The following is a 15,292-nucleotide window of genomic DNA, read 5'->3' as shown; positions in this document are numbered from 1 at the left end:
GGTAGTTTGAAAGGCAGTTCAGAGTAATGTAGAATAGAGAACTGGCACTTAAGTGACCTAGTAAACTCTAAGTTGCTGATATGATGCTGGTCTGAACTGGTGGAGGGAGTTTCCTTATCCACACGAATGAAATTATAACTCTAGAACTTCCCTCTCCTTAATATCTTTATGATTTTTGTATGCCAGTAGCTAAGTGATCAATATTATCAATAAACAGATTTTTAAATATAAAACTATAAACAGTGAAATACTGTCAAAGGAAAAGTGTTATTAATAGAACCAACGAGAAAGGCTAGGGGTGAAGCTAAATGAAAAACTATTTTCCTTTCTTCCTTGGAAGGCAAAATAATTTTAGATTCCTGATTCTATGAGGAAGAACATTCCTCACATTTGTTCCCACTGGACAAATTCTTCAGGGTTTTTCCTCCCCCTCTGGGTAACATAGGGACAGCACAGTCTCTTCTGTTTGATTTTGCCTCAAATGTAATATACACGACTGACATCTTTTCATGGTCTCTTTCTTAAGCAGAAAATGGAATTTATCACTTGTTGAAATATTTATATTAATATCAACATGATTCCCTCATCATCAGGTAAGATATCTTCTCAGAAAATGGAGGCTGTAAACACAAAGCTGCTAATAAACACCAATGTAGTACAAGTAACCAGTGGGACACAGATCAGGGCAAAGTGATCTCTGTAGAAATTTAACTATCTTGTGTATTTTACTATTTACTTGAAGGAATGCTTCCACGACTTGCCAAGAAGCTCCTGGTCCTCTATATCAGAAAGCATATTGGTTATTCTGAAAATCTATTTGAGATATTTGGCTACAGTAGAATTAGACTCATTCCAACCCAGGATTTGCTGAGGTCAGTAGGCAGTCCCTGTGATACTCGCATGAACAGAGCAGGCAATCCTCCATTTTTCAAAACTCCCTAGAGAAATGTATATAAGTCTGAGAGTGGAAGAAAGGGATCATTAGGTTGTGAACTAGCTTCAGAGGATGTGGGCTAAGTCTGGTCAAAGATTTATTCTAACATCTTTTCAAAAGGAAAAAAAAATAGAACAACTGAATGACATAATATAAATTTTAGTTAAGCAATTAAATTCAAGACAGATGAAAAAAAAAACTCCCAAAATTCCCATATTAAAAAATCTTCCATTAAAAAAAGAATGTCAGACTTTAGTACAATGGGAGACCTAGATTTTGGACCTAGCTCTGATACTAATTAGTTCTTATGGATTAGGTTACTTATTATAAAACAAAATTTGGGGGCTTGATGATTTTTATATTCTAGCTATATTCTGAAATGGAATTAAGCCAGTTAAAGATGTTCATATTTCTAGCAATTTTGAACCCCGACCTACGTAGGAGCTGATCTTTTTGTTGATTTCTATGGATTTCCTGCTTGCAATTTCTAAAACATTTGGTCCTGTCCTTTCTTCCTTCCTTCTTTCCCTTCCTACGCCCTTCCCTCCTCCTTTTCTTTCCTTCCTTCTTTCACTTTGCCAATCTAATGAATGAAGTGGAACTTTGGAGTTGTTTAAACTTGCATTTTTCTCAGTATTGGCCATTTGGAGCATTTTTATATCATTATTGATAGTCTGAATTTCTGCATTAAAAACATCTATTTTTCAACCATTTTTCAAATGGGATTTTTTTTTTTCTGAAGCAATTGGGGTTAAGTGACTTGACTAAGGTCACACAGCTAGGAAGTGTTAAGTATCTGAGGTCAGATTTGAACTTGGGTCCTCCTGTCTTCAAGGCTGGTGCTCTATCCACTATACCACCTAGCTGCCCAGAATTTTTTTATATTCTTATAAATTTGAATGAATTCATTATATATTTTGGAAATGAGATTTAAAATTTGGTAAAATTTCTTTACCAAAGAAAATTACTTTATTTTCTCTCCCTCTATTATTTATGGGCTTCTAGGGTTGTGCTGATAAAGTTTTTAAAAAATGGTTCCCTGAAGGATGGGGGGAAGAGAAAAGTAAGCGCAAATCTGTATTAAGATTTTTTCCCCATCACTTAAATGTAGACAATCAACACAACAATAAGCCAACTTTAATTTATAGCATTTACCAATCTCCTAGGTATAAAAGTTTACACTCAAAATTTAATAACTGGTTTCTGAGCTGGTGCAAGCTGATTCCAGCACACTCCTTTCCTTTTAGTTCTCTCCACATTCCCTACTAGGCATTCTGCTTTTGGTCTTCTCTGGATCTCTCCATCATGTTTTCCTTTTCTGGGGAAAATTCATTAATGGGAATCTCATTATGTTGCAAGATTGAACCTCCCTTTTCTCTACAAGTAGGCTCTAGGGCCACTATTTAAAGAAGAGGCTCAGAACAATTTTTCTTCCCATTTCTCAGTAACTACACTGCTTTTGAAATTCTCTAGGACTTTTCATCATGTTCCAGGAATGGGTAGTCGCTTTCCCAATTAGTAAGTTCTCTGATGGCAGAGACCTTTTATTGACTAATTTCAGTTACACTGAATTTCTTTATAAAAGGCCTTTTAATAATGTGTAATTAAAAATCATCTATTTTTGTTCTGTTATTCATTCTGTTTGATTATGAACTGTTTTCTTATCCATATATCTGAAAGGAAATTTCTTTCTTGATCTTCTGATTTATTTCTAATGTTATCCTTTAGGTGGCAAGATAAGCCACTTAGTTTATCTTGTTATGCACTGTGAAGTTTAACTTATATGCAATTTCTATCAGACTGCTTTGCAGTTTTCCCAAAAGTTTTTGTCAAATAAATTCTTAGAACAATAGGTAGAAAATTTGGATTTAATAAAAACTGGTCTACTAGTTGCATCTGCTTCTATATGTTGTATACCCAATTTATTTAACTGATCAGCCTATTTTTTACTGATACCAAATATATTGATGATTATTGCTTTGTAGTCATCATTGATATAGTGTAGTATTGGTAGACTTGTTTCCTTTTCACTTTTCCTCCTCATTTCCCTTGAGATTAACATCTTGCTCCACTAGATCAATTTCATTATTATTTTTCTAGTTCTGTAATCTTTTGATAGTATGGCACTAAATAAATTAAAAAAAACAAAACTTGGATAGCTATTAACATTTTTATTATGTTGGTTTAGTTTACCTATTGTTGTGATATGGGAGCCACCTGCCGTGGCTGCTGGAGGTCTAACTCAGACCTGTACAATGGATCTCTTCATGTGAGTGGATGATGATGATGATGATACAAGGAGATCAAGAGGCAGTTGTGTTCTCTGACCTCTCTCCTCTTCCCTCTGCCTCCAATTTATTTCATTCCCAATCCACAAGGAACATCTGCATCAGTAAAGGCTGCTTTGCAGCTTCTTCAAGTGTTATGATTCCTAGCTGTGGAGGCTTTTGGAGAATTGACTTGCCCCTTCACCTAGGCATGGTCTTTAACAACCTATGAGCAATTAGTTTTTCTTAAATTTTTAAAGTCTGTATTCTCATAAACCTTATTTTGTATTCATATTAGTTCACATATATTGTATTCATATGGTTCCCATATATATTTTGGCAGATATATACTTGTATTTATATAGTTTCTTGTCAGTTATACTCAATTATTTTATGTTTTCCATAGTTATTTTAAATGGACTTTCTCTTTTGGGATTTATTGATATTATTCAGAAATCCTAATCCTTTATGTGGATAAGTTTTAAATCCTTAAGTTTTGCTGAAGTTATTGTGTCAATTTTTAGTTTGCTTTCCAGAATTCTTTATGTAAATCATCACATTAACTGCAAAAAAGTGATAAATTTGTTTCCATTTTACCTATACATTTAGATTTTTTTGTTGTCTTGTTGCTGAAGCTAGCATTTCTTGAACGTTATCAAATGCTAATGATGATAGTAGACATCCTTGTATTTACTCCTAATTTGGAAAAGAACTTTCCAATTATATTTGATATTGGCTCTTGGTTTTAGATAAATTTACCTTTCTTTAATGTGCTAATAGCTATCTTAATTTTTAATATCTTTTTTAATAGGAATAGGGTGTTGAATTTTGTCAAAAGGCTTTTATATACATATCTAGCTATCTATCTAGCTATGTTAATATAATAACAAGTCTATTAAGTCAAAAGGTTTTCAACCTTACATTCCTGGTAGAACTTCAAACTGGTTATATCATGTAATCTTTATATGTTGCTGTAATCTCTTTGCTAATATTTCATTTAAAATTTTGTGTGAACTCCCTTGGAAGTGGAAGACTGTTTTTTGCCTCTTTTTGTATCTTAGCACAGTCCCTAAACATACAGTAAGTGATTAATAAAGGTTTACAGATTGACCGAATATATCAGTCGTTGTTTTTGTTTTGATTCTCCTTAGTTTAAGTATCAAGATTATATTTGAATCATAGAATATAATAGAATATTTTAAGCACTTAAAAAACAAACCTTTTAATTGCCAAATTTGATTCCCCTCCTTTTATCTTTCTCAATTTATTTGCTATATTTGACACAACTGAGCCTTGTGTCATATTGGATACTCTCTGCTCTTAAACCTGCCTGACCATTCCTTATTTTCCTCTGGCTAATTATCTTTATCAAGACTCTCATCTAAGAGAATTTTCTTGGTTTGTCCTTGGTGCTCTGCTTCTCTCTTTCTAATCTTTCCCTTGGTAGCTCCATCAGTTCCCTTACACTGAAATCTCAACTATCTGCGGATGACTCATCCATGTTCTCTCCATCCAGTCTCAGACCTTCTTGAGCTTCAGTCCCCTAACAGGCTATTCCAGAGACATGTACAAAACTGAGCTCACTATATTTCCTCAAAGCCTTCCCAAGTTCTTAATCTTGGCACTATGCTAGACTCTCCACCCTACCCCCACATAGCTGACTAATCACCAAATCTTGTTAGTTATTGCTACTTTAACATCTCTTACATTTGACATCCCTCACTTCTCATAGCAAAAAAAAAAAGAAAATTTAGTTCAAAAATTGTAAATTCTTCTCCTTACCTTTTAAAATCCTACCAAATTGGCCCAAACCTATCTTTCTGGCCCCAATGGACCTCTGTCCCAGCCAGATGGGCCCAGACTGTCCTGCTTTACCTGTTTCATTGAGTCCTACCTCCCTGTGAGACACAGTTCAAGCACCACCTTCTACACGAAGCTTTTCCTGATCTAATAGCTACTGTCCTCGCTCCCAAACCACCTTATCTTTAACTGCTTTGTGTTGATTTTTACTTATTCTTTTCATATTACACACACACACTGTATCCACACTGCGTGGCACACAGTAGACACTTCATAAATACTTGTTGACTGATTGGTTTTCAAGACTCATAACTATGAGTTATGAAGTTAAACTCCTTTTACTAGTTCTAAAAACATGGAGGAAACAATTTCATACAAAAAATGATGGCAATAATGACAAATTATTACAAGAAATCACTTTTCATTGTGTAACACTGTAGTTCTTGAAGGAGGTCTTTTGCCAATTTTCCTGGTCTTTGGGTTTCAACACCAAGACGATTCCATCTGTATGTAGTACGGGCAATGAGATCCAAAAACTCATTGGCTATTTCATCAGTTTGAGTTATCTAGAATTGAAGTAAAATAGAGAGTCAACAAAATATTTCCTAGATAAAGGAGCAATCATTTACCTAGTCAATGCATTCCTTTATGAATGAAAAACAATAATATATTTTATTAATCCCACACAAAAGATCCCATGCCTTTATTTTGTTTTTAAAATGGGGAATCTCAGTTATCCCAGGAAGATGACAAAGTTAGCTAAGTCATTTCCTAATGATCACCCTCTTCCACAGAAAGCTTTAGCTCTGAAATGTTTTGGGCTCACAAAAGGCTATATACAAATTAGGAACATTCTAAGAGAAAAACATTTAATGGAATTTCTGTTGTAAGCACTTGGATTGTTAGCAATGGTAAAACCAGATGAATGTGTGGTTGCCTTGCTTTAAAGTTCAAACATTATAAGAAGAGGGAAATATTGAAAGTAGAAGGGAAAATTCTGCCTATTTCCAAGCAACCTTAAATATGATATTTTTAGGCTAATGACTCACCTGTGGTCATGTCTTAGGACATGTCCAAGATTTCTAACACGCTAACCATCTGGGGAACAAGAAACACAGGAATGTTTATTCTATGTAATAGAGCCCAGAGGACTAACTAGTTCTGTTTGTGCCTGAAAGCATTTTCCTAGGTCAATTAGTAGAGGGAAAAACACAAAAAGACAAAGAAAGGAAATAAAAACTCCACTGGGGGGGAGAGGGGGAAACGCAGATTAAGAGAAGTACATGATTTCCAGACAGAGGAATGTAGTAGGAGTCCTAGGTTTGAAAAAGCCTGATTTGTACATCCTCTTCATCACAACTCTGGGTCTCAGGCTTCCTCTTCCTCTCCCTCTGGCCCTTCAACTCCAGGGGCAGCAGTAGTAGCAAAGGTACAGATGGTGGGAAAGAATCAAATAGCTACTTTGTTACTATGTTTACTTGGCAAAGTAGGAGAGAATAAGGAGTGAAAGGTTGAAATTGGGGTGTGTGAATTCACATATGCTCAAAAGATACACACCAAAAGCATGGCACAGTAAAAATAACAATGGGACCTGGAATCAGAAGACTTGGTTCTTTTTTTTTCTGCTTTGAAATATCGTTTATAAAAGCCCACTGTTATAGAAATGGGCATATATCTGACCAAGAGGATGACTGGAACCCACATTGAAAGAAGAGAAGAGGGAGTAGAAAGGTACTGTGAAGAACATTGAAAACATCACCTTCATTACAGTTTTGTCCTAGAAAAGCTGGGCTATGGACTCACCATGAACAAAGTATGTGACTTGAGTTATTTTGCCGTCAGAAGTGGGATTATCTTTTGACTAGTCTACCCAAACCCTCTAGATCTGGCCTACTTTTTAAACCAGTGATACAGATTTTGTAAACCAGTGTTAGGAGGGGCCTCCTTTTGGGGAAAGAGGAGTCTATAGATTGTACCTCTATATGCATTTTACCTCATTAAGGTCAGAGGATCACAGATAGTTGAGTAAGAGAGATCTTGAAAGATATTAACTAATTCCCTTATTTGGCAGATGAGGAAACTGAAGCTCATAAACTTTAAATGTATAAATAGGATTTGATTTCAATCTCATCTCTACCGCTAACTATCTAGAATTCAGAAAAACATGGAAAGACTTATATGAATTAATATAAAGTGAAGCAAGTAAATCAAGAAAACATAGCTGCCATTTCTGTGGTGGCAAAGAAATGCAAACTGAGAAAGGTGTTCATCAATCAAGGAGAGGCTGAACAGTTAAAGGGTTATGAATATGATGGGACTATTATGCTGTAAAAAAAATGTTGAAGACAGTTTCAGAAAAACCTAGGAAGACTTACAGAAACTGATGCAAAGTGAAGCAAAAGCATCAAGAGAACAATGTATAGTGCAATAGCAATATGGTAATTATAATCATCTATGAAAGACTTCCTAATTCTGATCAATAAAATGATCTACCACAATCCAGAAGAACTCATGATGAAAAATGCTATATCCCTCCCGAAAGAAAATTGAGAGACATAAGAGTGCAGATAGCAACAGTTTATTCTTTTCCTTATATTTCTTGCTTTTGGGGGTGAGGGGAGGACATGGCTAATGTAGAAATGTATTTTTGCATGATGTCAAAATAAGAGTATTGTATTGCTTGCTTTTTCAAGAAGAGAGTAGGGAAAGAGATGGTGGGGGGGGGGGAAAGAATTTGGAACTGAAAATAAAAATTTTTAAATCTAAGTGGGCAACAGTTAATCAAATTTAAAAAGACCAAAGAAAACAGCATACACAATAACTACGAAACTTAGCAGTGTATAATAGTAATGACTAAACTCGGTCACAACAAAGAATTGATAAAATGTACTTCCTTCCTCCTTTTGTTGAAAAGACAAAGAACTGTGGATTTGCAAAATTACATATGTAATATTACACACACTATCAGATGTGGCAGAAATGATGGTTAGTTTTGCTAAACTTTTTTTTTCTTTTATTACAGAGAAAAGCTTACTAAGAAAGGAAGGGAAAAGGATATATAGAGAAATGAATGTAAAAACAAAAGGCATCAAAACAAAAATGAGGAAAGTATTTCAAAGATACAGGATATTGTACAAAGCAACTAAGGACAACTCTGTCCTTGGATACTTACAATGCATCACCAGAAGAATACTCTTGAAAGCCTTAAGTCATTTGCTAAATGGTAGAAGTTCAGCATGATTTTAAAAAGTTAACTTTTTCACTTATTGCTCACAGGTATGGTAATTCATTATGATAATGAAAGTCTTGATGTTCTTAAAGACACGAAAGAAACTGTATTTTAATTATTATTCAGGAACTGCATTCAGTTTTATCAATCAGAAAATATTAAGTGCACACCGCATGCCAAGGACTATATTAAGTGATGAGACAAAAACAAAAGTGAAATTCCTCATGAGAAATTTACACTCTAAGACAGCATGGAAATATCTCATTCTATGCAGGATACATACAGAATGAATCCCAGGGAGGAGCTGAAAGGATCAAGAAGTGATCATATAGAAGGTCGTCTTTGAGCTCAATTTTGATGGAAACCAGGGTAATGATGAGAGCATTCTGAGCATGACTGACTAACAAAGTGAAAGCAGGAAGATGAGAGAGACAACAAATGCCTCGATCAGGCTGGACCATAGAATGTGGGGTGGGGAGAAACTGAAGAGACCAGAACTACAAAGAGGGGCCAGGTGATGAGACACTTTAAATGTTAGATAGAGGAGTTTATACTTGATCCAAAAGGTAAACAGGTAATTATTGTATGGAAGTGAGGAGTAAGAGGATGATATGCTTTTATACATACTGCAGGTTAGGAAAATCACTTTGATAGATGCATGGAGGATGGTGTGGAGTAGGGAAGTACTTGAGGCTGGGAAACTAAATAGAATCCAGTGAAGCAGTGCAGGTAAGAAGTGATAAAGGTCTGAAACTGAAAGGTATTGTAAAGATAAAAATGCCATCTTTTGGCAGCTGAATGAATATGTAAATAACTATAGGAAGATAATAAACCTAAGTAATTGGAAGGATGATGGTACCTTCAACTCTAATCACCATGAGTGGAAAAGAAGTGGGTTTATGAAGAAAGATGATGAATTCTGTTTTGGACATTTTGAGTTTTAAGATGTCTATAGAATATCCAATTCAAATGTTTAACAGGCAGTTAGTTGGTGATGTGGACATGAGCTCAAGAGAAAGTCTAGAACTGGAAATGTATGACTGGGAAGTTATCTACACAGAGATGATAACTGAACCAATGGGGACTAATGAAGTTAGTAAATGAGAACATATATAGAGAAAAGAGGAGTCAAGGCAAAGACTTAGATAATGATCCAGAAAAGGACCATGAATTATGGTCAGACAAGGACAAGAACCAGAAATGAGTAGAATATGAAAAACTAGAGGAAAGACTATACAAGAGTAGTATCAATTGCTGCAAAGGTCAAAACACTGAATGTTCTTAGGATGAAATAAATCCAAAATCAGCCTGAGGATTGAAAAAAAGGATCATGGAATTTGGCAATGGAAGATCACTTTCAGAAATATACTGTATACAGAATAATAGTAATGTTCTGGGATGAGCAGCTGTAAATGACTTTGTTATTCTCAGTGGTACAATCATCTATACTTACTCTGAAGGACTTAGGATGAAAAATCCTATCCATACTCAGAGAAGGAATAGAGTAAGTATGAATATAGATGGAAGCATTCTCTGTCTCTTTATTTTTAATTTAATTTTTCTTGAAGGTTTTTATTTTCATTAGTGTGGGAGATCTATATTTTCTTTCACAATTTGGCTTTTTATGGAAATGTTTTGCATACTTTCACATGTAGTTTCTTAATTGTATGTAGGGAGAGACTCTAGAACTCAAAAATCTTAAAAACAAATGCAAGATCACGTTCAAGAGCAGCTATAGGTAAGTGATGATATGACAAGTCAGATATCAAAGATTCTTTTGCTCCCTAAGTTTATCTGTTCCTCTTCAGTCCCCTTTGTTGAATCTTCATCTGGATCACTTACCCCACTGATTGTGAGTGTCCCACAGCGTTCAGCCTTGGGCCCTCTGCTCTTTTACTTGGATTCTCATCAGCTTCCATGGATTCAATTACTTATATGCTAATCATTCTTAGATCATCTTATCTAGTTCTCAATTTCTAATGGTTTATTAGTGTTGGAATCTTTACAAACTGCTAACTCATTAGAGTTGATAGATTACTGATATGATCTTACAAGAAGATGTTTTGGGCCAGAACCTGAAACAAGATACTAAGTAGAACTAATTGATACAATGCTTGTGTTTGCACCTTTGACTCATTGGAGTTCACACGTTTGGGAAATTTCAGGGTTTAGTATGAGATATTTGAATTCACACTTCCCTTGAAGCTCTCAGGGCCAGAGAGCACTATGGGAGAAAACCCATAATCCCATTCTCTCAGAAGAGTCAGATATATAAGCCAGTGAAGAGTGATTCATTCCAAGGAATTTTTTCCACTTGGCTGGCTAGTGGTGGAAGGAGAGTTTTCAGAGGAAGAAGCTACGAGTCGAGAGTTCAGCGGAAGATTGAGAAGGCTCTCTCAGAGGCACAACCAGATTCATCTTCATCTCACACCACTGTGGTAGGTGGCTGGGCTCCTGCACTTCCCCCACTGAGACCAAGCTGGTCTGAAAGACTCACCAGAAAGCTAGCCGAGCCCCAAGTGAAGGAGACAAGAGATTCATTCCATCTCTGTGCTGGTTGGAGGCTGAAGAAAGCAGAGGCAGAGGCTAAAGGACAAAACCTTCGGATTTGGCGACATTCAGAGGGAGCTCTTGGAACCAAGCAGAGAGAGAGGCCTCAACTAACCAGGCTACTTTGGAAGGAGAAAATAAACATTTGTATTTTTACCAGCTGGCTGCATTTGGGGTAATTATTGATCTGAACTGATACTAAGGCTGCCTCCAGAAAACCTCCCCCGAGAAACCTGCACCTCTCCCCCAGAGAGAACTATCTTATTATATTATTAAAGAAGAAAAATAACACCACATTTTAGATAGCTTGAACTGGATATCACATAGACCTCATTATATTATTCCCCCACACCTTCTCTTCTTCCTAATTTCCCTGTTACTGTCAAGGACACCACCACACTCCCATTCACAAGCTCCTAACCCAGTGCCATTTTTGACTCCTCACTCTCTTTCATCTCCAAACTCAGTCACAAAGGTCTGTCCATCCTGTCTCTCCCTTCTGTCCTCAGCCAGTGCAAAATGCTCACCTCACACCTGGAAGACGGCCTAAAGCCTGCTGTGGTCTCTCTTCCCCAAGTCTCCTTGACTCCAGTCCATCTTCCATATAGTAAGCTCCAGTGACTCTATATTATCTCCAGGATCAAATATAAAATACTCCATTTGGCAGTATGGCCCTTTATAATCTGACCCCTTCCAATTTTCCCTTGTCCTTCATTATACTCTGCAATCTAATGATACTGGCTTCTGTGCTGTTCTTCAAACAGTACACCCCATCTCGCAACTTCAAGCATTTTTACTGGTTGTACCCATATGCCTGGTATGTTCTCCCTCTTTATCTTCACTCCTGGCTTATCCCTTTTCCAGGAACTTTTCTTGATCATTCTAGTGCCTCCCTAATTTCTTATTTATCCTACACAGAGCTTCTTGATACACACTTGTTGCCCGTTGACTTCCTCATTAGATTATTGGCTTCTTGAGAGCAAAAACTATCTTCAGCTCTTCCTTGCATCCCCAGCACTTAGCAAAAGACAGAAATGATAGAACAGAAAGAAAGCAGCAAAATGGTTTCAGAGACAGAAAGACCAATAGAAAGGGATGTGGCAAAAGTAGCCAGAGAGCCAAGAGGTGGAAAAGAAGGTGTGAGAGGAGAGTGAAAAGTCAGGGCCATAGAAAGGATGGATGGGAATGAAGATAGAGCAATGAGGGACAAAGTAAAAATGTACCCAAAAAGACTAAGGGAAGAATAAAATGATCCCGTGTTGACTGAACTTGTGAAATAGTATGAAAGAGGTTGAGAGAGCTGGCATTTTGTACAAAAGAGAAGAAAAACGGAGCCAAGTTGTTTAGGGTTTACTGAATTCTAGAGTGCACAGAGAATACAAAGGAGCCACAGAAAAGATGTTATTCATTGGAACGATCGGAGAATCCTGTATAGGTATAACTGATTCCTGCTTAAAGGGAAGACTCAGATGGTTGACTTTTCAGGGATCTAATTTAGGAAGGTACTGAATGTTCTTAGGATGAAACAGATCCAGAATCAGCCTCTGGCTGTTCCAGAAGGAGCTATTTGATCTCCTGCTTGTCCCTCCTATCACACAAATCATCTCCCTCATGTCTAGTGTATAAAGCACTTTCCTTTCATATCCCCCAATACTGCATGTTCAATTAAACCCAGAAACTAGAGCTGGAATGGATTGGAGTAGCACTCAATCTTATCAGAATGATCCACTAAATCCACATGAAGTTCTTGTTTCACCAATCTTAGAATGCCCTAGCTTTGGCTGACACAAACATTAATAATAGATTTAGCCTCTTTATAAAACAAGCCAGTTGGTAACCACCTGCTACTTAGAATGGGAAACCCCTAGAAAAGAAGATCTGATGATCTTATACAATTGTCACAAGAAAACGGTCATAAGGACTTCAGAAATATTTAGCTAGAAATTCCTTTGTCAATTATATTTAGTTGTATTACTCAGACTGCCTCTGATATGTCAATTCAGCCATTGTTGCAAAGCTTAATTTCAAATGCTGATAAGGATAAAGTTGGTTTTCAGAACATCTGTATGGATGGCATCCAGAAGGCATATTCTACTATGATGAGCAACAAGATGACCAGATGGCACCCAGCTGTTAAAGATGCATATTTGTTTTGTTAGTTTCAGAAGCCAAGTCATGAAGAGAAATATTGAAATATTGGCTTTTTATCATTTAATGAACTTCCCTACTATCTTCAGTGAATATATTCTTTCCAACTGATCTGATTTATTAAATTTAATGAAGACACATTAGGATTTTCCACTGAGTTACTGCTTTCCATCAGTCTCAGGGTTAGTTTAGGAGCATTACTTTATAGCCATAGTTTTCTATGGGAAATGAGCTGCTTGTTGAAAGTAGCAAACTTCAGAATATAATTTAAATGTAGGAGTCTTCATTTACAATCTAACAACTAATAAGAACTTGCATATGAGGTTGAATTTTGCTGTGGATACTTCAATAAAGTAGATCCCCAGTCCTGTACCTAGTTATTAAAGACAAATGCAGTAGAAATAACTAAAGCAGGGTTTTGGTATATTTCTTATGTGTTCTTTTTCTGTCCCTTCTTCCCATATCCCTTCCTCCCATACTGTATCCCCCACAGCAGGACATGATCAATGGAATACTGCCTAATCCTAGGGACTAATAAAACCTCCCAAGTTATCACTGACCCTTAGGAAAACTGAGGTCACATTATGGGCCTATTCTCTCATTCCCATGGGTGGCAGAGATTGGGAGTACAGTAGAGGATGTGTGTTTCCCTGGAGGAATGAAAGGGGAAAAAGAGAGCAGAGAGGAGGAAATGCCTTGTGCTGATGTTTTCTACATAAGTAACAAGGCCTGCAGGCCAGTTCTTGCAAGGCTAGTGTTGCATTTAAAAGATGCCGACAGGCGTAGAAATGGAAGTCAGAGAAGCAAACAATGAAAATGCTGACAAAGCCTTCTAATATGCTTCATTGTTGATTTACCAAAAAAAAAAAAAAATCTGAAAGGATTCTCTTTATGAGAAAAGAGAAAAAAAAAATGAAAAGAAAAACAGCAGCCATTCACTCATCACTAAATGTGTGTATTGCTAAGAAGCAACATGGATCACTGAAAAGAAGGCCTTTCCCTGCAAACACCCAAGGTTCTGTAATACTCAATTTTAAATGTTACTTTATGTAATTCGTAATAGTGGAGATAGCTATAGAAAGATGAAAAATATAATATCTAGCTTGGAAGAAAGCTAGAAAGATATACACTGTCTTCTAATTAATTAGGGATTATAAATATGAACTTGGATTTGCAGGGTAGGGAGAAGATCTTGGTTATCTGGAATGTTGCAAAAATTGACATGGAGAATGTGCTAATTATCTATGAGCTCACTATCAGAAGTGAATGAATTTGGCCTTGAAAAGTAAGAGGTAACAAAGACCAATCAGATCCAGTGTTCCTGATGCTCAAAGTGCTGGAAATGTGGGTTCCTACTTCTATCTTTTGACTTCTGAAGGTCATGGCAATATGAAGTAACATTAATTGGAAAGAGTATATACAGAACCCACCCATCTGGCACAAGATAAGATGAATGCCTTACTCTCTCACAATTCCTTCAAACTATCTCATATTTTCTTGGCTTTTACCTTTGGCCACATATTCCCTTTTATCATTTTGTTGAACAGGTTTTTCTTTACCTTTTATTTAAGATATAACTTAGCTATTCCTGTTCACACTTGGATGTTTCATATAGTAAGTTTTAAAATCATTTATAAGTTAAAGTGAAAGGCCATGGTGTAGAACTTTATACACCATAAATGTTTTTTAAAAAAATCTTGCTTTCTCCCAACTTTCAAAAAGACTTTTATTTAAATAAAAATGAAACATTCTCTGTCCTCAAGAGGTTATACTTCACTTTATGTGGATGGGAAAAATCCTACACATGAAAAAATAAATAAATGAATAAATGAATGAATAATTAAATTAATGAAATTCAGAGCAATCATGGTGTGGTGGTGGGGGGGGGGGGATGAGGAGGGCAAAAGCAGGGAATAGTAAGGAAGTTGAGAAAAGGCCTCATGTGATAGATAGGCATGTCTTGAAGGGGGCCAGGATTCCAGGAGGCAGGTGATAGAGGTTTGTAAAAGTCACCGAGCATAGGCCAGTTTGTTTGGAACATAGTATATATACATCAGGTGTAAAAATATGTTGAGCCTTGGAGGGAAATAAAAAAATATGCTGAAAGCAGATTGTTCATGAGCAGTCATTTTTTTCAGTCATATCCAACTTTTCTTGACCCTGTATGAAGAAGTTTTTTTGGCAAAAATACTGACATGGTCTGCCATTTCCTTCTCCAGCTCATTTTGCAGATGAGAAAACTGAGGCAAATGGAGTACAGTGATTTGTCTGAGGTCAGATTTGACCCGAGACCTTCCTGATGCCAAGCCTGGTGCTCTCTCCTGCCCAAAAAGCCACTTTGTGGAGAACTGGAAATGCCCCATA

At 36.4% G+C, this 15,292-nt stretch overlaps 1 protein-coding gene across 1 annotated transcript in view; it reads right to left on the bottom strand.

The window, feature by feature from the left end:
- Nucleotides 1-1,077: 1,077 nt before the first annotated feature.
- FANCC (FA complementation group C) overlaps nt 1,078-15,292 on the bottom strand; it is a 187,599-nt gene continuing 173,384 nt past the window's right edge. Inside the window, exon 15 of the mRNA XM_051996897.1 lies at nt 1,078-5,567. Within this exon, the coding sequence (XP_051852857.1) occupies nt 5,406-5,567 (162 nt within the window). The 3' untranslated portion in view covers nt 1,078-5,405. The remainder of the gene's footprint in view (nt 5,568-15,292) is intronic.

Source organism: Antechinus flavipes, chromosome 1 (assembly GCF_016432865.1).
Source record: "Antechinus flavipes isolate AdamAnt ecotype Samford, QLD, Australia chromosome 1, AdamAnt_v2, whole genome shotgun sequence".
NCBI lineage: Eukaryota > Metazoa > Chordata > Mammalia > Dasyuromorphia > Dasyuridae > Antechinus > Antechinus flavipes.
This window is presented reverse-complemented; position numbering and strand designations above follow the sequence as displayed.